Source organism: Salvelinus namaycush, chromosome 35 (genome assembly GCF_016432855.1).
Source record: "Salvelinus namaycush isolate Seneca chromosome 35, SaNama_1.0, whole genome shotgun sequence".
NCBI lineage: Eukaryota > Metazoa > Chordata > Actinopteri > Salmoniformes > Salmonidae > Salvelinus > Salvelinus namaycush.
The window spans coordinates 25,830,280-25,854,728 of record NC_052341.1 but is presented as its reverse complement, the minus strand read 5'-3'; the positions used below and the strand labels follow the sequence as shown (position 1 = coordinate 25,854,728).

Below are 24,449 nucleotides of genomic sequence, written 5' to 3'. Positions count from 1 at the left end.
TTTGAAATGCACTGTATACAAAATCGTGTGGTGAACATAACTAATTTGTGTCTGTTTCACTTTTTTTTTTATAGTGGGTTGAGTGTATCTGCAACCAGCATCTCCGTTCTCCAGTCATCTCCTCTAACTAACCCACACACTCTCTTTTTTTCAATTTTCCCTCCCCCTTGTCTGCATTTCTCTCTAATCTTTCTGTTTCTCTATCACTCTCTTTGAATGGTTCTTTTGCCTTCTTGCTATTTTTCTGTCATACTCTCTCTCTCTCTCTCTCTCTCTCTCACCCCCCCCCCTCTATGCATTTGGCCTCGGGTTGTGACTAGTATCGATCATATAACTGTAAAAACACAATGTATTTTTCAAATGAGAAAGAATGAGACCTTGTCTTCTATTACTGGCCGCCACCTTGCTCACCTCTCACACACTCATGCTCACGCCGGCACAAACATATACGGAACGCACACGCAGGCATGCATGTGCACACTTTTGACACATTGTGCATGTTGAAAGCATTTCTTTTTGTCTGTGGGATTTTAAAGTGGGCATGACAAACTAGCCAGGTGAAGCCTTTGGTGTTTGATAACCTATGCACAATCCCGTTCCTGCTTCACACACTCACACGCAAGCACCCACACGCATGCACACACACACTATGCCCCCCCCCCCCCCACACCATACACTCTCCTCTGTCAGATGTGCTGTTGGTGTGGTGTATTTATGCATTGCCGCTGGAAGATGCTATATTGGTCCACTAATACAGGACTAGTAAAGGCCCAGTGCACTACTTAATTATTATTATTATTTTTTTTAAATGTTCAGGCCTTAGAGGCCTGCAGCACACTCAGCACCCCTACTTCTCGCGGCTATGTGTCTATGTAGTGACCGCTGGTTAATCCATCTGTGTGATCTCTGGTCATCAGAGAGGCCTTCATAATCATCTCACATCCCCCACTTCCTATCTCTTTGTTCCAATACAGACCAAATGGCCCAATGTCTCGACACTGGGATATTGTCGTTTTGGTGTGCAAATGAAGAACGAGACTAAAAAACAAAATATATTAAGCTCTTAGAATAGAACTGTCATCAGACGTATCCTTTCAACTCTCTTTCAAGCCTCTCTTTTCTAAGGTGATTTTGTCTGTTTCCTTTCATATGACTTCCAATGCTCTTGCCTTTGAAGATGTGTACTATTTTACTCATGTCCCCGCAGTTGTTCAGTACTAGTTATTGTACACTGTGTCTAACAGGCCCAGAGTAAAGCCTGTCATCTGACTGAATAACATGGACATGAACAACCTGGACAAGAATTCAATCATTTCATGTACCCTGTCCAATCCCATCAAAAGTCAACAGCCCAAATCTGCATGTACCACTGGATTACTACAATTTTTTTTTAGGACATCCTTATCCAATGAAATGATAAAACTGATATGTACATAGCCTACTGACAGTGTGGGTTAGTACTGAACGTGAGCGTGTGTGTGCTGACACTGCGTGTGTTTAAATGTACGTACTGACGTTGAGTGTGTACGTATCACACTCAACGTCATACTGAATAGCCACCACCACTTCCGCTGATCCCCACGTGGACATTGTATCCCCCCCCCCCCCCCTCAATGGACAATTACCCTGCCCACACCCCAATGGACATTTCTTTTCATCATTGTCACAGTTGTAAACATGTATATATATTTTTTATTGTTTCATTCACACCTACACTGTTGGAGCGTTGGGTTTAAGAATTTCACTGTACACTGCAACTATATCTGCGACACTGTACATGTGACCAAAAGATAAATACATCTAATCTAATTGAAATGTTTCTAGATGACATCTTGTAGAAAGGGGCGAGAGACTAGAATGTTCATGTCTGATGGGAGGTCAGGCGCTGGTGTCAGTGTCAGTGGGTGTGTGTGAGATTGCAATGAACAGGGATGGAGAGAGAGAAAAATAGATAATACTTAAACAAATGCACTGAAGGATTATGGGTTTCAGGGTCATTCCACAAAATGAGTCAATTTCTGGTAGTTTAATTTAACTTTCTGTCATGATGAGCACACGTTCAATTTACAGGTCCAATGCAGTCGAAATGTCAGGTGCTCTTTTCAAACAGCTCTTACACTAAATAGGCATTACCATCATTTTCTAAATTTCACAGTATTATTCCAACCTGTGGAAATATATATAAAATTATAAAAAAAATCACATTTTTGAATGCACCGGGCCCTTAATGTAATGAACACGATGGGAGACAGAGAGCTGGTTTCAAGCGGTGTTTATTTGTACAGGACCACAGGAGGAGGCAGATAGCTGGGTCCAGTGGCAGGTAGAAGGTCATACACATGGGATTCAAAAAGGCAACAGTACAGGCAGTGAAAAGGCTAGTAACGTCATCTGGGAGATCAGGCAATAGGTTGATAACTGGAAAGCTGATACTAAAGAACAGGCGTCGTTCGTGAGGCAGGCAAAAACTATCATACACGGGAGCATTAAATCACAGGAACCCTAGCACTCTGCACAGAAGTGTGTAACAAAACAAACAATAACAAAACCACATTGATGGTTGCAAATAACTGAACTAAATAGTGTGTGATAATGACATACAGGTGTGTGAACAGGGATCTGGAAAGTGAGCTGCGTTCAGGGTATCTATGTGTTTGAGAGTGTGAGCTGGAAAGTGAGCTGCGCTCAGGGGATCTACGTGCTTGAGAGTGTGAATTGGAAGCAGACGTTACACTTAATGTGTTACCCCATCTAAATAAAGACTATAGTAAGTGCCAAATAAAGTAACAGGGTTAACTGTAACAGGTTTAATTTAATCTTAACTCAGCCATAACTCCCATTGTGGCAGGGGGAATGGAAGCTTGTGTGCAACAAGGAGGGGAAATAGAATGCAAGCTTCACCCAAAATGTAAATTGGTAAAACATTTTAAGCCTGTCTATCTATGGGTAACAGGGTTGACATGTTATGCTCGATGTGCTCAGTTTTCCACCACAAAACACCAGGGAAAAAAGGAATAGTTTCACAATATTAAAATGAGGGCTCAGTTTGCGTAACAGGGTTGACCATAAAATGAGGGATTTGTATTTATTTTTATCAATTACTAATCATTAAATAAATGATAATCTTCAGAAAATACTTTGTCAAAGCAACAAAATAAATAGGGCTTTACAATTATGGGGGAAAATGTGGGGTTAAGTGGGTTAAAATCTTCCGAGAAGTCACAGAGAGTGCACAAAGGGACACTAGCAAATGTTTATTCATATAAAAACGTTGGATATATTGAATTGTCCATGTGGTCTATATTAAAGGGCACTTCATTTAATATAACAGACTTTTAAAATCCAATACTGGTGCACAATTTCTACTTAAAATATCAAAGGGACGCAAAAGAGACTAGTTTCGTGGAGCAACACATCAATTGTCACGAGACAAAAGCTGCTTGCATGTCTGACTACTGCTCTCCATTTCTCTCCCTCTCCAACCCCCTCTACCCCCTCTCTTTGAACCCTCTGTCCCACCCTTACCTCCTCCCCTCTCCTACCCCCTCTACACCCTCTCTTTGAACCCTCTGTCCCACCCTTACCTCCTCCCCTCTCCAACCCCCTCTACCCCCTCTCTTTGAACCCTCTGTCCCACCCTTACCTCCTCCCCTCTCCTACCCCCTCTACACCCTCTCTTTGAACCCTCTGTCCCACCCTTACCTCCTCCCCTCTCCAACCCCCTCTACCCCCTCTCTTTGAACCCTCTGTCCCACCCTTACCTCCTCCCCTCTCCAACCCCCTCTACACCCTCTCTTTGAACCCTCTGTCCCACCCTTACCTCCTCCTCCTCTCCATATCTCTTTCTCTCCTGCTCTCCAGGCAGTAAGGTGCTGACATGGCTGCTCCTCCAGGACAGCCACCTTCTTCTCCGCGATATCCTCCTCTTTTCCTCCTCTTCCTCCTCCTCTTCCTCTCCTCCCCTCCTCTCCTCCTCTCCCGCCCTCTCATCCCTCATCCCTCTATTAACGTGGCGGTGGTGTTCTGTGGCTCTGCTTACCAGAATGAGGTCAGGGGTCATTTGAGCAGAGAGGACTTCGCTGATTTTCCCCTAGGTATGAACCTGGTAGTTTGCCACTGTATGTTCTTGACATTAATACTTATGTGCTCTTTACTATGTTCACTTTGGAGTGTAACATTCTTTCTTCTTCTTCTTCTTCTTCATTTGCTTGTTTGTCTTCTTCTTCTCCTTAGAGGTGAACCCGGTCACTGTTCTGGTTAACGACACCAACCCTCGTGCTCTGCTGACACGTCTCTGTGAAACCATGGCGACAGAGAAACTGCATGGGGTCGTGTTCGAGGACGATGTGGGATCAGGAGCTGGACCTCAGGTCAGTCAATCGATCGATCGATCAATCAATCAATCATGTTAAACAAGGCGGAAGGTTAACTCAGATACTGACCTCTGTCCTTTGGGGATTTTGAAAAAAACGGGATAGATATGAGATGCCAGATTCCTTGGTAAAAATAATCTATATGTTGTGTGTATGTATTTGACTATCTCCTGGACCGAATAAAAGCAGGTGGCAGAAGTGGCTCAGATCCTAGACTTCCTGTCGACTCAGACAGCTCTGCCCATCGTTGGCATCAGCGGAGGATCTACCGTTGTCATACCTCACAAGGTAAGACAACACATAATACTGTATATATACTCAAGCTACCACATAAATCACAAATAACCCTAGCATAACACATCATGTAGTATTAAAGCTCCTCTAGACACCACATAATGTGAGACAAATCACCTATACTGTATATCCCTCAAACTCAACCCTGGACCTTGAAGCCAGTTCCACTACTTTTTTTTCAGTCTTTCCCTCTAATCAGGGACTGATTTCGACCTGGGACACCAGGTGGATGCAATTCATTATCTGGTAAAACAGAAAACATCAGTAGTCCGGACTCATAGGATAATATTTGATACTCTGCTGTTCAGGGTACCAATTCAAACACCTACAGACAGCAATGCAACACCACACCACCTCTACAGATATGCTGTTAAACACCAGTCTGCAAATAAATGTGTGTGTTCTGTCTAAACATGCAACACAGGGTATGGATGAGAAATAGAAATATGTCTTCCACCTCATCTCCATCAACCTTAATCAGATAATAGCTGGGAAAGAGTTGTTCTGCTAGGAAACAAGCAGGAAATAATTCTGAGAATCTGAGACGAGAAATACTGAGAGGGATCTATACCTCAATCAGTCATCCCTATACAGACAAATTATACCACGATGATGTGCACAGTGTTTCACAGAAATGCATTCAGACAGACACATTGAGCTCGATGCTTAGAGTGTAGAGAGATGATCAACCATCAGATCACCACAGTTTCCACTGAACCTCATCCTGTCCTCACCCTCTCTTCTTTATCTTCACGTTGTCCCTCCTCCTGTCCCTAACTCATCCCTCACCCCACTTCAAACTCATCTGCCCACTTTCACCTACTATTCCTCCCTCTCATCTCTCTCTCATCACTCCTTCCTTCCCCTTTTCCTCTCCCTCCTCCCCTCACCCAAGAGATGTGAGGCACTAACACCTGTCATCAACACCCTGTATTTATAGTACTGACAGTAGCACTCACACACATACAGTACAGATGCATTCACACACACACACACACACACACACACACACACACACACACACACACACACACACACACACACACACACACACACACACACACACACACACACACACACACACACACACACACACACACACACGCTCCTTCTCAAATCAAATCCAAATTTATTGGTCACATGCACATGGTTATCAGATGTTATTTGCGAGTGTAGCAAAATGCTTGCGCTTCTAGTTCCGACATTGCAGTAATATCTAACAGTAATCTAACAATTCCACAACAACTACCTAATCCCTGTACACACAAATCTAAGTAAAGGGATGGAATAAGAATATATACCTCTCTCACTCACGTGCACATGCCTAGCCTGATGTTCAGATTTAGCAGGGAATTAGTAAAGAGTGGCTCGAATGCGTAGACAAGTCAATGAATAGAGCAGCGCAGTGTTCCTTCCTATCCAAACAATTTACCACATCGTTTAAAACCAGTGATGCTCCCGAGATGGTGCTCTGCCCTGGTCTGAAGCCTGACTGATGCACATTTAGAATAGATTTGGAAGTTAAGAAATATCTTAGCATTAATCAAGGATTCCAAATGTTTTTCTAGGCAAGAAAGTTTAGAAATAGAGAGATTAATTATTAAGGTCACAAGGGTCACCACCTTGCCGAAGACCAAAACGAAGAAAAACGTCGCAAAATGTCATAATATATGCAGGAACAGTTCGGGAACTGTTTCAGATGGGAAGCATGCGGACGTCTTAAGCCATCCATGTGGTCGGGTCTGGTGACTCGTGTATCTGTATTTTAACAATGAAGTAAGGTACGGTGGAAGTTTGTGCAAGAGTGCTTTATAAACAAAAAGAGAGCAGTGTGTCGATTTACAAGACTTAAGAGAGGGCCAGCCTACTTTCTGATATAAGATGCAATGATGTGTACTGAACCTGTCACCCGTAATAAAGCTAAGTACGTTGTGGTAAACTGCATCTAGTGGTTTCAGTGCAGTGGCAGCTGCATTCATATAAATGGTGTGATCTATTTCTAAAGAAGAGGCCCATTTTTATTCCCAATGTCTTACTTCTTAACTAACTCATCCATATGCTTTTTAAAAGATAACTTTTCATCAATTCAGATGCCCAGATATTGCATTAAGTATACATTTCAGTTCATGCAAATGGTTTCTGCAAAGCAACAAAGGCAGATTGCAGCTCTAAAAAAGCCTGGTCAACCATGGAGCCAATAGCATTCACAACAGTGTCATCTGCATACAGGTGTATGTTACCATTCTTTGCAGATAGACAGATATTTATATAGACAGTAAAAAGTACAGGACATAAAATCGACCCGTTTAAGTTGTTGTATTTTTATTTCACCCTCTTTTACCAAGTTGACTGAGAACACATTCTCATTTTACAGCAACGACCTGGGGAATAGTTACAGGGGAGAGGAGGGGGATGAAGGAGTCAATTGGAAGTTGGGAATAATTAAGTGGCCATGATGGTATGAGGGCGCATCTGCGGTGGAAGGTGGCCGAGCTACAGCAGTGTTTGTCAGACCATGAGACATCCCAAAAATCAGTCTTCTCACGAAAACAACTGAAGTGTCCAAACAATTTGGCCTACAAACTAATGAGACTCTCACAAACATGATGGTGTTCTCAGTTTTGCTCTACGACCCCCACAAGTGTCACAGGACTCGTCTGAAGGTAACTCATACAAATGAATGGAAGGTAGTTTTGTGCCAACAAATTAAAGGGATGTAAAAAAACACATTTTTCCTAATTCCTTATGATTTATTTGATGACTGTCTTTGTTGTCATTTATAAATGTGTTATTCAATGCGTTTCTATGGCTTGTAGTAGTAAAGGCCAAATTCAATGTTTTATAAAATATTTTTTTATATACATTTTTTAGACCTAAAGGGATCTTAAAATTCTAAATAAAATAGCTAAATGATCCATGGTATGACCATCTTAAAATTATTCCATATGTTAGCTTAGTAAAACCTTACCCTGATTAAATGCATCACTTATCTCTCTTTTCAGTAATGATGCCAGTGCCGGACAGAACTTGCTTAGGCAGACAGTGGGTGGATCCCTGTTACAAACAAATGCATATTTTGGCATAGGGCTACATTTGTGATCAAAAACACAAACTTTTTGGGGATTGTGACACTTAGAGAACATGATGCCACAAGTGTTGATATCGCATACAGTACCAGTCAAAAGTTTGGACACACCTACTCATTCAAGGGGTTTTCTTTATTTGTACTATTTTCTTCGTTGTAGAATAATAGTGAAGACATCAAAACTATGAAATAACACATATCGAATCATGTAGTAACCAAAAAAGTGTTAAACAAATCAAAATATATTTGAGATTCTTCAAAGTTGCCACCCTTTGCCTTCATGACAGCTTTTCACACTCCTGGAATTCTCCCAACCAGCTTCATTAGGTAGTCACCTGGAATGCATTTCAATTAACAGGTGTGCCTTGTTAAAAGTACATTTGTGGAATTTCTTTCCATCTTATTGTGCTTGAGACAATCAGTTGTGTTGTGACAAGGTAGGGGTGGTATCCAGAAGATAGCCCTGTTTGGTAAAAGACCAAGTCCATATCATGGCAAGAACAGCTCAAATAAACAAAGAGAAACGACAGTCCATCATTACTTCAAGACATGAAGGTCAGTTAATCCGGAAAATGTTAAGAACTTTGAAAGCACCTTCAAGTGCAGTCGCAAAAACCATCAATCTCTATGATGAAACTGGCTCTCATAAGGACCGCCACAGGAAAGGAAGACCCAGAGTTACTTATGCTGCAGAGGATATCTTCATTGGAGTTACCAGCCTCAGAAATTGCAGCCCAAATAAATGCTTCACAGAGTTCGAGTAACAGACACATCTCAACATCAACTGTTCAGAGGAGACTGTCTGAATCAGTCCTTCATGGTCGAATTGCTGTAAAGAAACCCTTACTAAAAGACACCAATAAGAAAAAGAGACTTGCTTGGGCCAAGAAACACGAGCAATGGACATTAGACCTGTGGAAATCTGTCTGATTAGTCCAAATTTGAGATTTTTGGTTGCAATTTTTGGTTCAGTGTCTTTGTGAGACGCAGAGTAGGTGAATGGATGATCTCCGCATGTGTGGTTCCCACCGTGCAGCATGGAGGAGGAGATGTGACGGTGCTTTGCTGATCAAACTTAACCAGTATGGCTACCACAGTATTTTGCAACGATATGCCATCCCATCTGGTTTGCGCTTAGAGGGACTATCATTTTTTTCCCAACAGGACTATGACCCAAAAAACACCTCCAGGCTGTGTAAGGGTTATTTGACCAAGAAGGAGAGTGGTGGAGTGCTGCATCAGATGACCTGGCCTCCACAATCACCCGGAATGCCATTCTCTCAACCAGCTTCACCTGGAATAATTTTCCAACAGTCTTGAAGGAGTTCCCACATATGCTGAGCACTTGTCTGCTTTTCCTTTACTCTGCGGTCCAACTCATCCTAAACCATCTCAATAGGGTTGAGGTCGGGTGATTGTGGAGGCCAGGTCATCTGATGCAGCACTCCACCACTCTCCTTCTTGGTCAAATAACCCTTACACAGCCTGGAGGTGTGTTTTGGGTCATTGTCCTGTTGGGGAAAAAATGATGTGTGCAAAGCTGTCATCAAGGCAAAGGGTGGCTACTTTGAAGAATCTCAAATATAAAATATATTTTGATTTGGTTAACAGTTTTTTTTCGTTACTACATGATTCCATATGTGTTATTTCATAGTTTTGATGTCTTTACTACTATTCTACGATGTAGAAAATAGTAAAAATAAAAACCTTTGAATGAGTAGGTGTTCTAAAACTTTTGAACGGTAGTGTAGTCTCTACCCCTCCCCCCTTTTCAGTATATAACACCTGACAATTTCGAGCCAGGTGTCCGTGAGAACCAGAATATCAGGGCTCGTGTCTATACTCAGACATCAAGAAGGTCCATCTTTGACATCAAGCTTTGCACTTTTATGTGTAACAGCCCAAGCCCTCTATATGCTTTGAAAACAGAGGGGGTATCAATAGTTATGGTATTTTAAATAATAGTACTGGACGAGTTGACCACAGTGGGCTTCCCATTTGGGCTAACAGTAACAGCGCTAACAGTGGAATTCAAATGTATGTGCACAGGAATATTACTGACAACAATTCTGGGACTATAGATATCTGTAGTAGTACAATGACAATGCTGTGAAATAGTGGGAATGTGAATAAGTACCTGAACAGGCTGTTGAGTCAATGTTTTAGATAGAAATGCATCAAATACAAAAGATGTGATGGAGCTATTGAGAGACAGTGATTGATTGAGTGGAAATAAATCACTCATAATCTGGTGTCTATATGAAGCTGTAGCCTACTGACAGAAGTCAGTACATCAGTTCAATCGAGTACAGGCTTAACTGAATGAATAACAAAGACAGAATGCAATATGACATTTTATTAAACAGTTTCGGGAATGACCTCGCTTCCGAGGTAAGATCCTCGGAGACAGATGATGTGATGGCAGGTAGCAAGCACTATGCTGGGCTGATGGCATCGAGTGAGTGTGTGTGCGTCTGTCTGTGTGCTTGTGTGCGCACATGCGTGTGTGTGACACAGTCAGCCAGTGGTCTCCCAGAGCTCTGCCACTCTATTAAACACTTAATTAGACCCTTTAGGAGGTAGAGATTCCCTACTGCCCCTGTCACTCTCTCATCTATTACGCTCTCCCTGTTCTACTCCCCCTCTTTCTCCATCTCTCCTCCACTCTGTTTTTTTCTCTCTCTCTGTTTCTCCCTCTCCTCTCCAACACTTGCTCTCTCTCTCTCTCTCTCCCTCTCTCTCTCTCGCTATCCGCTCTCTTTTTCTATTTCTCTCATCCACTCTCTCACTCCATTTCTCTTTCTCTTTTCCTCTATCCCTCTCTATCTCTTTCTTTCTCAATCCCCCCACCTCTCTCCATCTCACACTTGCGGATAGCTAATAGCCTGCGAGTGAGTATTTGGCTCTATCTGTAATTAGAGTATAGATAACCCTTGTCTCTTCTTTAAAAGGGTCTAATTGACAGCTTGTTAGACTCTGAGAGATGAGTCACTCGCTGACACACAATCAGCCATGGCGCTTCAAGCAAAGGTAAGGCTTTGAGACATCTAAAATGTCTTAGAAAAAATTGTGCTATCGACAACCTAAAAGGGTTCTCCGGCTGTCCCCATTGGAGAACCATTTGAAGAACCCCTTTGATTCCAGGTAGAACCCTATTGTGTTCCATACTAGAACCTTTTCCCCAAAGGGTTCTACATGGAACCCAAAATAGTTCTACCTGGAACCAAAAAGGGTTCTCCTATGGAGACAGCCGAAGAACCCTTTTGGCTTCATTCTAAGACAGTTTAGAGAGACGGCTAACAGGCCTATGCCTAAGACAGTTTAGAGAGACAGCTAACAGGCATATGTTTAAGAAAGTGTAGAGTGACAGGCTGTCTAAATCTGTAGACATCTATGATAACAATCAAAATATAAGATACATGCAGCTCATTGAGACAAAACAGCTGAAAGCCAAAGTATTGAGAGACAGCTTTCTTCATAAGACCTACAGTAATAGAGATCTCCACCCTCTGACATTAGACAAGATGACATGACAGGTTTGGCAAGACCGACACTGGATACTGAATAGAAAACAACAGGAAGTAGATAAAACTCTTCTGATCCACCCTGTTCATATCTAGGCTGATCTACTCTATAGTCCCTGGTCTTTGTTAACGCGTCAAAGAAACTCATCAGTAGGGTTTCTTACAATAGACTAAGATTAAGATCACTTTATTGGTCAATTGCACCCAACCTAGGGTCCTACCAAAATGTTACTTTCGCTTTTATCCCAATCCCCGAAAGACACACATACTGTTCATACACATAGCTACATATATAGGTTTTGGAGAGGAGTGGAGCGCTGCCACACTGGGTGCCCCAGAGCAGTTTTTGTGGGAGTTTAAGTGCCTTGCTCAAGGGCACAACGGCAGGCAATGGCATCTAGGATTTGATACAAGCAACCCTCCGGTTGCCAACTAATTTCCAGACAGATTTTTCCCATCAGACTCAGATATTTCCCCGCTGGCTCGCCTCTCTAACCTGCAGGTGGGAAGGGAAGTGTGTGTGTTTCTGTGTGTGTGTGATCCTATTCATAGATAAAAGGGTTCAATAGTGCTTGATTATCAATGGCCCTGATGATGAAGATAATGATGAGGTGGAGGCATATCTTTGATGTCTTTGGTGTCTTTTTTTTAAGGACCCTGCTATTCAGTCTGACACCTATTTCTGGTTCCTTTTTTTGTCCTTTATCCTCTGTCCCTGATCTATCCATCACTAAACAAGGAACGATGAAAGGAAGATGAAAGATGAAAAAAAGGAAAGGAGCTGTATGTGTTTTGTCAGGTTATGCATGTATCAATCAAATGATCAAGAGGCTACGATATAGAGGGGGGAGGAAGACAAAGTGTGTGTGTGTGTTATCGTATGCTTTCTTTTGGTGAGTGTGTGTGTGTGGTTGTATTTGATTGCTATTGGTGTGTGTGTTTTCTGTTCACGGTCGGATATGCTTGCTATTTGTGTGTGTGTTTGCGTGTGTTTGTGTCCGCGTGCATACGTGCGCGCCTTTGTATTTTCCAGGCTATGAGTCATATTTGTTGGTTGTGTTCAGTAGACAGTGGTGTATCCAGATGTTGTGTTGAGGGACTGGTACACCCGCTAACATCAGTATCTCCTAACGAGGGAGACAGCTAGTGTCCCCTGAGGAATACTCACACAACTGCGTGATAAACACTCATAAACACGTAGCGTATCCCAGCCAGGGCGCCATATGGAAAATAGCTCTGGTCTATCCAGAAACACATGGTAATCATAATCAGTGGTCATATAGTGGAACAATAAAAAAACTGTACAGTCGTGGCCAAAAGTTTTGAGAATGACACAAATATTAATTTTCACAAAGTCTGCTGCCTCAGTTTGTATGATGGCAATTTGCATATACTCCAGAATGTTATGAAGAGTGATCAGATGAATTGCAATTAATAGCAAAGTCCCTCTTTGCCATGCAAATGAACTGAATCCCCAAAAAACATTTCCAGTGTATTTCAGCCTGCCACAAAAGGACCAGCTGACATCATGTCAGTGATTCTCTCGTTAACACAGGTGTGAGTGTTGATGAGGACAAGGCTGGAGATCACTCTGTCATGCTGATTGAGTTCAAATAACAGACTGGAAGCTTCAAAAGTAGGGTGGTGCTTGGAATCATTGTTCTTCCTCTGTCAATCATGGTTACCTGCAAGGAAACACATGCCATCATCATTGCTTTGCACAGAAAGGGCTTGATAAGCAAGGATATTGCTGCCAGTAAGATTGCACCTAAATCAAACATTTATCGGCTCATCAAGAACTTCAAGGAGAGCGGTTCAATTGTTCTGAAGAAGGCTTCAGGGCGCCCAAGAAAGTCCAGCAAGCGCCAGGACCGTCTCCTAAAGTTGATTCAGCTTTATTGAGGCACCAACAGTACAGAGCTTGCTCAGGTATGACAGCAGGCAGGTGTGAGTGCATCTGCACTCACAGTGAGGTGAAGACTTTTGGATGATGGCCTGGTGTCAACAAGGGCAGCAAAGAAGCCACTTCTCTCCAGGAAAACATCAGGGACAGACTGATATTCTGCAAAAGTTACAGGATTTGGACTGCTGAGGACTGGGGTAAAGTCATTTTCTCGAATGAATCCCCTTTAAGATTGTTTGGGGCATCCGGAAAAAAGCTTGTCCGGAGAAGACAAGGTGAGCGCTACCATCAGTCCTGTGTCATGCCAACAGTAAAGCATCCTGAGACCATTCATGTGTGGGGTTGCTTCTCAGCCAAGGGAGTGGGCTCACTCACAATTTATCCTAAGAACACAGCCATGAATAAAGAATGGTACCAACACATCCTCCGAGAGCAACTTCTCCCAACCATCCAGGAACAGTTTGGTGATGAACAATGCCTTTTCCAGCATGATGGAGCACCTTGCCATAAGGCAAAAGTGATAACTAAGTGGCTCGGGGAACAAAACATTGATATTTTGGGTCCATGGCCATGTCAGAGTCGTTTGTATAGGTGGCAGGGAAGTCAGGCGCAGGAGAGTCAAACGTAGTGTAAAATGGAGTCTTTTAATGAAAGTCCAAATACATGCTCCATAACACTAAATAAGAAACGAACAAAACAAATATGGGTACGAAGACCCGTCGCGCACCTATACACATAAAAACAATACTAACAAGAAACAATCTCTGACAAAGACATGAGGGGAAACAGAGGGTTAAATACACAAGAGGATAATGGATGGGATTGAAAACAGGTGTGTGGGAAGACAAGACAAAACCAATGGAAAATGAAAAATGGATCGATGATGGCTAGAACACCGGTGACGTCGACCGCCGAACACCGCCCGAACAAGGAGAGGCAACGACTTCGGCAGAAGTTGTGACAGTACCCCCCCTGACGCGCGGCTCCAGCAGCGCGTCGACACCGGCCTCGGGGACGACCCGGAGGGCGAGGTGCAGGGCGATCCGGATGGAGGCGGTGGAATTCTTTTAACATGGAAGGATCTAAAACGTCCTCCACCGGAACCCAGCATCTCTCCTCCGGCCCGTACCCCTCCCAGTCCACGAGGTACTGAAGGCCCCTCGCCCGACGTCTCGAATCCAAAATGGATCGAATAGAGTACGCCTGGACCCCCTCGATGTCAAGAGGAGGTGGAGGAACTTCACGCACTTCAGCCTCCTGGAGCGGGCCAGCCACCACCGGCCTGAGGAGAGACACATGGAACGAGGGGTTAATACGGTAATTAGTGGGCAGTTGTAACCTATAACATACCTCGTTCACTCTCCTTAGGACTTTGACCGGCCCCACAAACCGCGGACCCAGCTTCCGGCAGAGCAGGCGGAGGGGCAGGTTTCGGGTCGAGAGCCAGACCCTGTCCCCTGGTGCGAACACCGGGGCCTCACTGCGGCGACGGTCTGCGCCAATTTTCTGCCGCCTTATGGCGCGCTGAAGGTGGACGTGGGCTGCCTCCCAGGTTTCCTCAGCGCGCCGAAACCAATTGTCCACCGCAGGAGCCTCGGTCTGGCTCTGATGCCAAGGAGCCAGAACCGGCTGATACCCTAATACACATTGAAAAGGAGTGACGTAGCGAGTTCTGGGCCATCTCTGCCCAGGGCACGAACTTCGCCCACTCCCCCGGCCGGTCCTGGCAATAGGACCGCAAAAACCTGCCCACATCCTGGTTAACTCTCTCCACCTGCCCATTACTCTCGGGGTGAAAACCTGAGGTAAGACTAACCGAGATCCCCAGACGTTCCATGAACGCCTTCCAGACCCTTGATGTGAACTGGGGACCCCGATCAGACACTATATCCTCAGGCACCCCATAGTGCCGGAAAACGTGTGTAAACAGGGCCTCTGCAGTTTGTAAGGCCGTAGGGAGACCGGGCAAAGGGAGGAGACGACAGGACTTCGAAAACCGATCCACAACGACCAGGATCGTGGTGTAACCCTGTGAAGGTGGAAGATCAGTCAAAAAATCCACCGACAGGTGCGACCACGGCCGTTGAGGAACGGGTAAAGGTTGAAGCTTACCTCTGGGCAGGTGTCTAGGAGCCTTGCACTGGGCGCACACCGAGCAGGAGGAAACATAAATCCTCACGTCCTTGGCTAAAGTGGGCCACCAGTACCTCCCATCAAGACAGCGCATCGTCCGACCTATCCCTGGATGACCAGAGGAGGGTGACGTGTGAGCCCAATAGATCATTCGGTCGCGGACAGCAGACGGAACGTACAGACGACCAGCTGGACACTCAGGAGGAGAGGGCTCCGCACGTGACGCCCGCTCAATGTCCGCGTCCAGCTCCCACACTACTGGCGCCACCAAACACGAAGCTGGGAGTATGGGAGTGGGATCCATGGACCGCTCCTCTGTGTCATACAGCCGAGACAATGCGTCTGCCTTGACGTTCTGGGAGCCCGGTCTGTAAGTAAGGGTAAACACAAAACGAGTGAAAAACATGGCCCACCTTGCCTGGCGAGGATTCATTCTCTTCGCCTGCCGGATGTACTCCAGATTGCGGTGGTCAGTCCAGATGAGAAAAGGGTGTTTAGCCCCCTCAAGCCAATGCCTCCACGCCTTCAAGGTCTGTACGACAGCTAACAGCTCCCGGTCCCCCACATCATAGTTTCGCTCCGCCGAGCTGAGCTTCTTCGAAAAGAAAGCACAGGGGCGAAGCTTCAGTGGCACACCCGAACGCTGAGAGAGCACTGCTCCTATCCCAGCTTCGGATGCGTCCACCTCCACTATGAATGGCAAAGAGGGATCCGGATGAGCCAACACAGGCGCCGAGGTAAACAGAGTCTTCAGGTGTCCAAAAGCCCTGTTCGCCTCAGCCGACCACTGCAAGCGCACCGGGCCCCCCTTTAGCAGTGAGGTAATGGGAGCAGCCACCTGACCAAAACCCCGGATAAACCTCCGGTAGTAATTGGCAAACCCTAAAAAACGCTGCACCTCCTTTACCGTGGTTGGAGTCGGCCAATTACGCACGGCAGTAATGCGGTCGCTCTCCATCTCCACTCCTGAAGTGGAAATCCGATGCCCTAGGAAGGAGATGGATTGTTGGAAGAACAAGCATTTCTCAGCCTTGACATATAGATCATGCTCCAACAGGCGACCAAGCACCCTGCGCACCAGGGACACATGCTCGGCGCGTGTAGCGGAGTATATCAGAATATCATCGATATACACCACTACACCCTGCCCATGCAGGTCCCTGAAGATCTCATCTACAAATGATTGGAAAACTGATGGAGCATTCATTAACCCATATGGCATGACAAGGTACTCATAATGACCTGAGGTGGTGCTAAATGCCGTCTTCCACTCATCACCCTTCCGAATACGCACCAGATTGTACGCACTCCTGAGATCCAATTTTGTGAAGAAGCGTGCCCCGTTCATTGACTCAATAACTGTATTTTTCAGAGGTAACGGGTAACTATATTTCACCGTGATTTTATTGAGACCTCGATAATCAATGCACGGGCGTAAACCGCCATCCTTCTTCTTCACAAAAAAGAAACTCGAAGAGGCTGGTGAAATGGATGGCTGAATGAACCCCTGACGCAGGGATTCAGAGATATATGTATCCATAGCCACCGTCTCCGCTTGCGACAGGGGATACACGTGACTCCTGGGATATGCAGCGTCTACCAGGAGATCTATCGCACAATCCCCCCGTCGATGGGGTGGTAATTGAGTCGCCTTCTTTTTACAGAAGGCGAGAGCCAAATCGGCATATTCGGGGGGAATGCGCACGGTGGAGACCTGGTCTGGACTTTCCACCGTAGTAGCACCAACGGAAACCCCTAAACACCTACCTGAGCACTCTCGCGACAACCCTGTGAGAGCCCTCTGTGGCCAAGAAACAGTGGGGTTATGACAAGTTAACCAGGGTAGGCCTAGCACCACAGAATACGCAGGAGAATCAATAAGGAAAAGACTAATCTTCTCCTTGTGACCCTCCTGCGTTATCATACACAAAGGTGCGGTGACCTCCCTGATAAACCCTGAACCTAATGGTCGACTATCTAAGGCATGAATAGGGAAAGGCATATCCACAGAAACAATAGGGATCCCTAAACTATGAGCTAGATCTTTATTAATGAAATTCCCAGCTGCGCCTGAATCTACTAGCGCCTTATACTGGGAATGCAGGGAAAAGTCCGGAAAAGTGACAGAGACAAACATAAGTGCGACAGAGGGCTCTGGATGAGAATGGTGCCTACTCACATGGGGTGATGCCAGAGTGCCCTGCCTGCCTTCTCTATTCCCAGAGGAACCAACCCGGCACCGACCAGCAGTGTGATCTCTGCGACCATAAATGGTGCTCGAGCAGGAACCCCCTCCGGTCTCCCTGCGCACCATCCCTCCCAATTCCATAGGTTCGGGAGAGAGGGTGCGGGAGGATGGAACAACCAGACCCCGATCTAGACGTCCACGAGTAGCCAGCATGTTGTCCAGCCTGATGGACATGTCCACCAGCTGGTCGAAGTTGAGGGTGGTGTCTCTACAGGCCAGCTCCCGACGGACGTCCTCGCGTAGACTACAGCGGTACTGGTCGATCAGGGCCCTGTCGCTCCATCCAGCGCCGGCAGCCAAGGTTCTAAACTCCAAAGCAAACTCCTGTGCACTCCTCGTCTCCTGCCTCAGATGATAGAGGCGCTCACCCGCCGCTTTGCCTTCGGATGGGTGGTCGAATACTCTCCGGAAATGGCGGATGAACTCCTCAAAATCGTCCAACGCCGCATCCTCCTCTCTACACACAGCGCTGGCCCACTCCCGGGCTTTCCCGGTGAGGCATGAGACGAGGGCACAACTCTTCTCACGGTCTGATGGTACTGGGGAGACCGTGGCCAGATACAACTTAAGTTTAAGGAGGAAACCCTGGCAGCCGGCAGTATCTCCGTTGTATCCAATGGGTAGGGGTAAATGGATTTTGTTCGGTTCAGGAGGGGAAAAAGTGTTCAAGGAATACCCTGGTTGTGGGAGTGGAGGCACTGGAGAAACTCCCTGTCTCTCCCAGCGGTCCATTTTCTGGACAATGCGATCCATGACTGCGCTCAAACATTCAATCTCCTCCGTTTGTTCCCGGACGCGTTCCTCCACCTCCATGAACGTAGTGTCCTCTCCTGCTGACTTCATATTGGGTCAGAGATTCTGTCAGAGTCGTTTGTATAGGTGGCAGGGAAGTCAGGCGCAGGAGAGTCAAACGTAGTGTAAAATGGAGTCTTTTAATGAAAGTCCAAATACATGCTCCATAACACTAAATAAGAAACGAACAAAACAAATATGGGTACGAAGACCCGTCGCGCACCTATACACATAAAAACAATACTAACAAGAAACAATCTCTGACAAAGACATGAGGGGAAACAGAGGGTTAAATACACAAGAGGATAATGGATGGGATTGAAAACAGGTGTGTGGGAAGACAAGACAAAACCAATGGAAAATGAAAAATGGATCGATGATGGCTAGAACACCGGTGACGTCGACCGCCGAACACCGCCCGAACAAGGAGAGGCAACGACTTCGGCAGAAGTTGTGACAGGCCAGGAAACTCCACAGACCTTAATCCCATTGAGAACTTGTGGTCAATCCTCAAGAGGCAGGTGGACAAACAAAAACCCACAAATTCTGACAAACTTTTGCATCAACTTCATGTAAATGTCAATAAAAGCCTTTGACACTTATGAAATGCTTGTAATTAGACTTCAGTATTCCATAGTAAAATCTGACAAAAATATCTAAAGACACTGAAGCAGCAAACTTTGTGGAAATTAATATTTGTGTCATTCTCAAAACTTTTGGCCACGACTGTAAATTATTGAGTCATTGTTAGTTTTACACTTAAGACATGACTCTGCCGTTGTGCTGAAGAAATTGTGAATTTTAAATCTTGTGTAATAAATTATATGCATCAGTAAATAGTGGATTAAATCTCAAATATTTCTTTAACTGATATTTCGTTAGTTATGTTTCAACATTCCCCCCCATATACCCTATGGATCCACCCACCCATTCTTTCCTACACATATTCATCGTCCCTCACTCCTCCCTCACACACCTATTCATATACACAATCACACACACACACACACACACACACACACACACACACACACACACACACACACACACACACACACACACACACACACACACACACACACACACACACACACACACACACACACACACACGCACACACACACAAACAAATCTCAGCAATTTGAGGGTTTTCTGTATAGTTGTCTACTGTTGGTGGAGGATATTATTCTGTTTTAATGTTACTCCTGAATCACTATGGTCAATAAAATTGATTTTCTTGAGTGTATTTCAGTGCTTAATTTGTATATCGGGAGGTGTCGGAACAAAAAATTAGCGTACAAGGGGGCTGACCTGGGGAGCTCTGAGGTACCGGAAAATCACCTTTATAATAAAGCATCGCATGCATGTCATTGCATTTGCGTAGTGGTCTAGACTAGAGCAGTAGAGTAGAGGCGCTTGCAGAATTATTTTTGTAACCTAGGGTGCAGGAAAAATTTAGCCTTTTTATAAACGCATTTTATGCAATTCTATGTAATTTTACATGACTAGAGACTTTAGCAGAATATTTTTGAATACCGCACAAATTATTGAAATGTCAGGCTACTTTGACACTGACAAACTGAGAATGAGAGATCATAAAAAATGACATCTTGAATCCATCAATAGCCTAGGCCAAGGTGTGTGGAAGAGACACAATCTTGACCAATATGAGGAGGAAATTATAGTCCTTATAAAGCTTTCTAGTTTCACTGACTCACCCAATGATGTGCAGCTCACTCACCGGCAATGGCCGATGAGCTCGTGCCAAAAGCCTATCTCCCTCGTTTTAGTTTGTAAAAACAATGCTGTTTACTCAATAGGCCTATTTGAAAGTTGGAAAATATTTTCGTAACCTACAGCCAGATAACTATTTTTGTTTCAGCAGGACCCATTTGCTTTCCAACCTGTGCTCTCCCATGATTGAATTTGAAATATTGTGAAAGGCCTGTTTTGGCTGAAAATGATGTTGTTGCCACCAGAGGTACCTGATCCTGGCAAATAGGTTCCAAAATTAAACAGTCCAAAACTGAGAGGTGCCGGATCCTGTGCTGGCATGATCCTGCTCAAATTAAGCACTGGTATATTTATAACAGAGCTGAGGTTTACTTTGAAGTGCAAAGTCTAGATATACAGGTGAAATCAGTCAATAGGCAGGTTTCCATTGACCCAGGATTATTCAACAAAAGCAGTGTCTTCCAGTCACGATGGCTTATGAAATATAAAACATGAGGATGTGGTAGCCTCAGCCTAATGGTGATGTTAAACACTTCTCCATTCGTTGTTGAGATCTGATATTCGGCGCAGTTTAAGACGAGACAGTAGGCCAATGTCATAGGCGTATAGTCAACCAATCATATTTCTCAAATCCTTTCGGGCTAAATTCCAGCTAAACTTGAAGAGGACAGTTTGGCCTCCCAACTATATATACAAAAGTATGTGGATACCCCTTCAAATTAGTGGATTCAGCTATTTTAGCCATACCTGTTGCTGACAGGTGTATAAAATCGAGCACCCAGCTATGCAATCTCCATAGAAAAACATTCGCAGTATAATGGCCTTACTGAAGAGCTCAGTGATTTTCAACATGGCACCATCATAGGATGCCACCTTTCCAACAAGTCAGTTTGTCAAATTTCTGCCCTGCTAGAGCTGCCCGGTCAACTGTAAATGCTGTTATTGTGATGTGGATATGTCTAGGACCAACAACGGCTCAGCTGAGAAGTGGTAGGCCACACAAACTCACAGAATGACTTCTCGGTTGCAACACTCACTACCGAGTTCAAAACTGCCTCTGGAAGCAATGTCAGCACAAGAACTGTTAGTCGGGAGCTTCATGAAATTGGATTCCACACAAGCCTAAAATAACCATGTGCAATGCCAAGGGTTGGCTGGAGTGGTGTAAATTTCGCCGCCATTGGACTCCTGAGCAGTGGAACGCGTTCTATGGAGTGATGAATCACGCTTCACCATCTGGCAGTCCGACGGATGAATCTGGGTTTGGCTGTGCCAGGAGAACACTACCTGCCCGAATGCATAGTGCCAAATGTAAAGTTTGGCGGAGGAGGAATTAAGGTCTGGGGCTGTTTTTCATGGTTTTCATGGCCCTTTAGATTCAGTGAAAGGGAATCTTGACACTAAAGCATACATTGACATTCTAGACAACTCTGTGCGTCCAACAGAGCCCTGGCCTCAACTCCATTGAACACCTTTGGGATAAATTGGAACGCAGACTGCGAGCCAGGCCTAATCGCCCAAAATCTGTGTCCAACCTCACTAATGTTCTTGTGGCTGAATGGAATTAAGTCACCGCAGCAATGTTACAACAAATAGTGGAAAGCCTTCCCAGAAGAGTAGAGGCTGTTATAAAAGCAAAAGCGGGACCAACTTCATATTAATGCCCATGATTTTGGAATGAGATGTTCCATGAGCATGTGTCCATATACGTTTGGTCATGTACAGTAGTGTACTTACAAAAAGCGTGCTTCTGATGAAGAGCTACAAAGTGAAGTAAATAGTGTTATTAGACTGAACGATATAAGGTAATTTCATCAAAACTTGGGAGGCTCTCCATGCTTATTAGTTGCTCATTTAATATATTTGCTGCTACTTCACTCAATACCATGTTAATTCAAGCACACTGTGTTTGTCTATTGTTGTGACTTAGACGAAGATCATATCAAATGTTATGACCAATTTATGCAGGAATCCAGGTAATTCCAAAGGGTTCACATACTTTTTCTTGCCACTGTATATACCAGCAACACCCGTGCCAATATATCCTCAAACATGGGCTTCTCTGGCATTTTCACTTAATTATTGCATTTTATCTTGCTGGCTTTCGTGGGCTACCTGAGACATGAAACAGATACTGTACTGTAGGTGGGAGGGCATTCAGGCTTTTGCCAATTTATTCATGTGCAATTTGCCTAAATGGGTAATGGAATCACTTTGACCACACCACTTCTATTCAACACTAGGTTTTTGTGAAAAAGTACAAAGAAATTTGTTGGTCTGCTGTCATTATGTCCAGCTGTTTTTATCAACACAAGACAGTTAAATGGAAACGCACCCTAAATGTCAACAAATAATCACTGGACAAGTTGATAGAACCACAGCTACAGACGAGGACATGGTGGTGTAGCAGGAAGATCGGAATGCTGAGAACTGAGAGGTTTTGAGTTCAAATCCCAGTTGAAAACATGTTGAATAATAAGTACTGTGTAAATAAACGTAATCATGTATGTCGAATATGTAAGGCGGAAACACTCAACTATACAAAGATCTGTGAATGGATGGGTCAGTAGTTCACCAATCAGGGCCTTGATGGGTTTGGCAACCTTAACAAGGGGTGATGTGTGATGAAATGAGAGTGCACGTGCCCTGAGTAGACATCCCCTGGAACTAGACGAAAACCTCCATGGAACCAAGACACAATGTCTTCAGATTTTTTTTTATTGTTGGATGTCCCCTGGCACTCTTTTGCTAAGTACAGAGATGTATAATAAGGTCTAGTCATCTCCCTTTCTCGCTCATGTATGTCAGAAATGTTGTCCGTCCCCAAACCGCTTCCCTGCCTGCAAGCTATGGACCCATCAGCCTAATTGGACAGCTTCAGTCACACACAGAGGAAGTTGACAGAAAGAAAGCAGCGTGACAGTGTGTAGCGTGTGTGTGTGTGTGTGTAGCGTGTGTGTGTGTGTGTGTGTGCAGCCAGGTGGTTCAAGATTCACATCGAAATTGGACATCTATCATGTCCTGAGGATGTTAGGAAATGCCTTCAAAACCAGCCACTAGGGGCAACATTGAGTGCTATTACCATCAGGTAGCCTTGGGTTTTGCTAGGGTGTTGTGGATGGGTGTAATTCCATGACTCTGGATCAGAAAGTTGCATGTTCGGTCCTAGTCATGGAAACTGCTTTTGTATTTTCTATTTTAACCCTATCCCAAACCTTGACCCTTACCTTAAACATTTGGAATGAGTGCCTAAACGTAATGTTTTATGACCATCCCAAACCTTAACCCTTACCTTAACCATTCAGAATGAGTGCCTAAACTTAATCATTAACTTCGAAATTTGATGTTTGGCGAAATGGAAAGATACAGAGCAGCAGGAGCAACAATTTTTGTTGTTGAAATTTGATGTTTGGAGCTACTTTAAAATTTGACGTTGTAGAACTTGGATGAACATCTAATTCTGCAATGAGACCGTTAGAGCTTGTTGGTGTGTTTGTGTGAGAACATACCTGTTGTGATCTTGTTGGAGTGCTGCTACGTCCATAAAGTACTCCTGAAGTCATGTGAAGTTGCGTGTGATGACTTGCACAAGCTCCACTCTCTCTTGTGGACTCTTGAATTAGTTATACATGTCACATTTCCACCTGCAAATAGCGCCAACTGTCAATTAGTCTTACCAAATGTCGAATAATATCATACCACTAATAATGAATGAATGAAAATCCATGAGAAAGAAAACTAACACAACTGAGTTGAACTTTATTACGATTGGCTCTGGTTCATGAGGTTGACAACAACAAAACTATTAGCAATACAAACATTCTTCTTGTCCTTGCAACAGATGTTTTCTGGATTATGATCAGGTAATGGGTGGTAAGCTGCTAACTTGAAATGAAAACGACTTTCTGACAAAATTAGAAACGTGTAATATCTAACAGGCTAGACTATCTTACCAGTATACATAGACGGACGCTTCTCCCTCTCTGTCATGGATGCCATGGTTGCCCTTAGTTTAAAGATGTAATCCAGAGACAGGTGTTTTATACAACAGCCTTCTGTGTGTTCTCTTTTCGACTCCATCTGCATATTTGCAATCCAACTCCTGAATATTCAGAGCTCATTCATCTCCTGAGCTATCATACTCTAATTCCACTGATTTCAAAACTCGGTCCTCCAGAAAGTGGACAGCTACACATGTGCAGTTCTTCTAAGTGATATCTTTCAAAAAAGTCGCATTAGAAAGGATTACCTACACATACTGACCAGCTCATGTTATAGACAGACGCACGTTACATGGCAGACCGATCCGAACTCATCTCTCTGCAACCCACTCATTATCTCAGCCTATCGTGGATAGCAGAAA

General features: G+C 44.4%; 1 protein-coding gene across 1 annotated transcript in view; it reads left to right on the top strand.

Moving 5' to 3' along the window:
• Positions 1–24,449, top strand: part of LOC120029657 (glutamate receptor ionotropic, NMDA 2C-like) — a 121,201-nt gene that overhangs the window by 31,635 nt on the left and 65,117 nt on the right. Inside the window, exons 2-5 of the mRNA XM_038974939.1 lie at positions 3,862–3,864; positions 4,004–4,094; positions 4,234–4,370; positions 4,581–4,661. Coding sequence (XP_038830867.1) covers positions 3,862–3,864; positions 4,004–4,094; positions 4,234–4,370; positions 4,581–4,661 — 312 coding nt within the window. The remainder of the gene's footprint in view (positions 1–3,861; positions 3,865–4,003; positions 4,095–4,233; positions 4,371–4,580; positions 4,662–24,449) is intronic.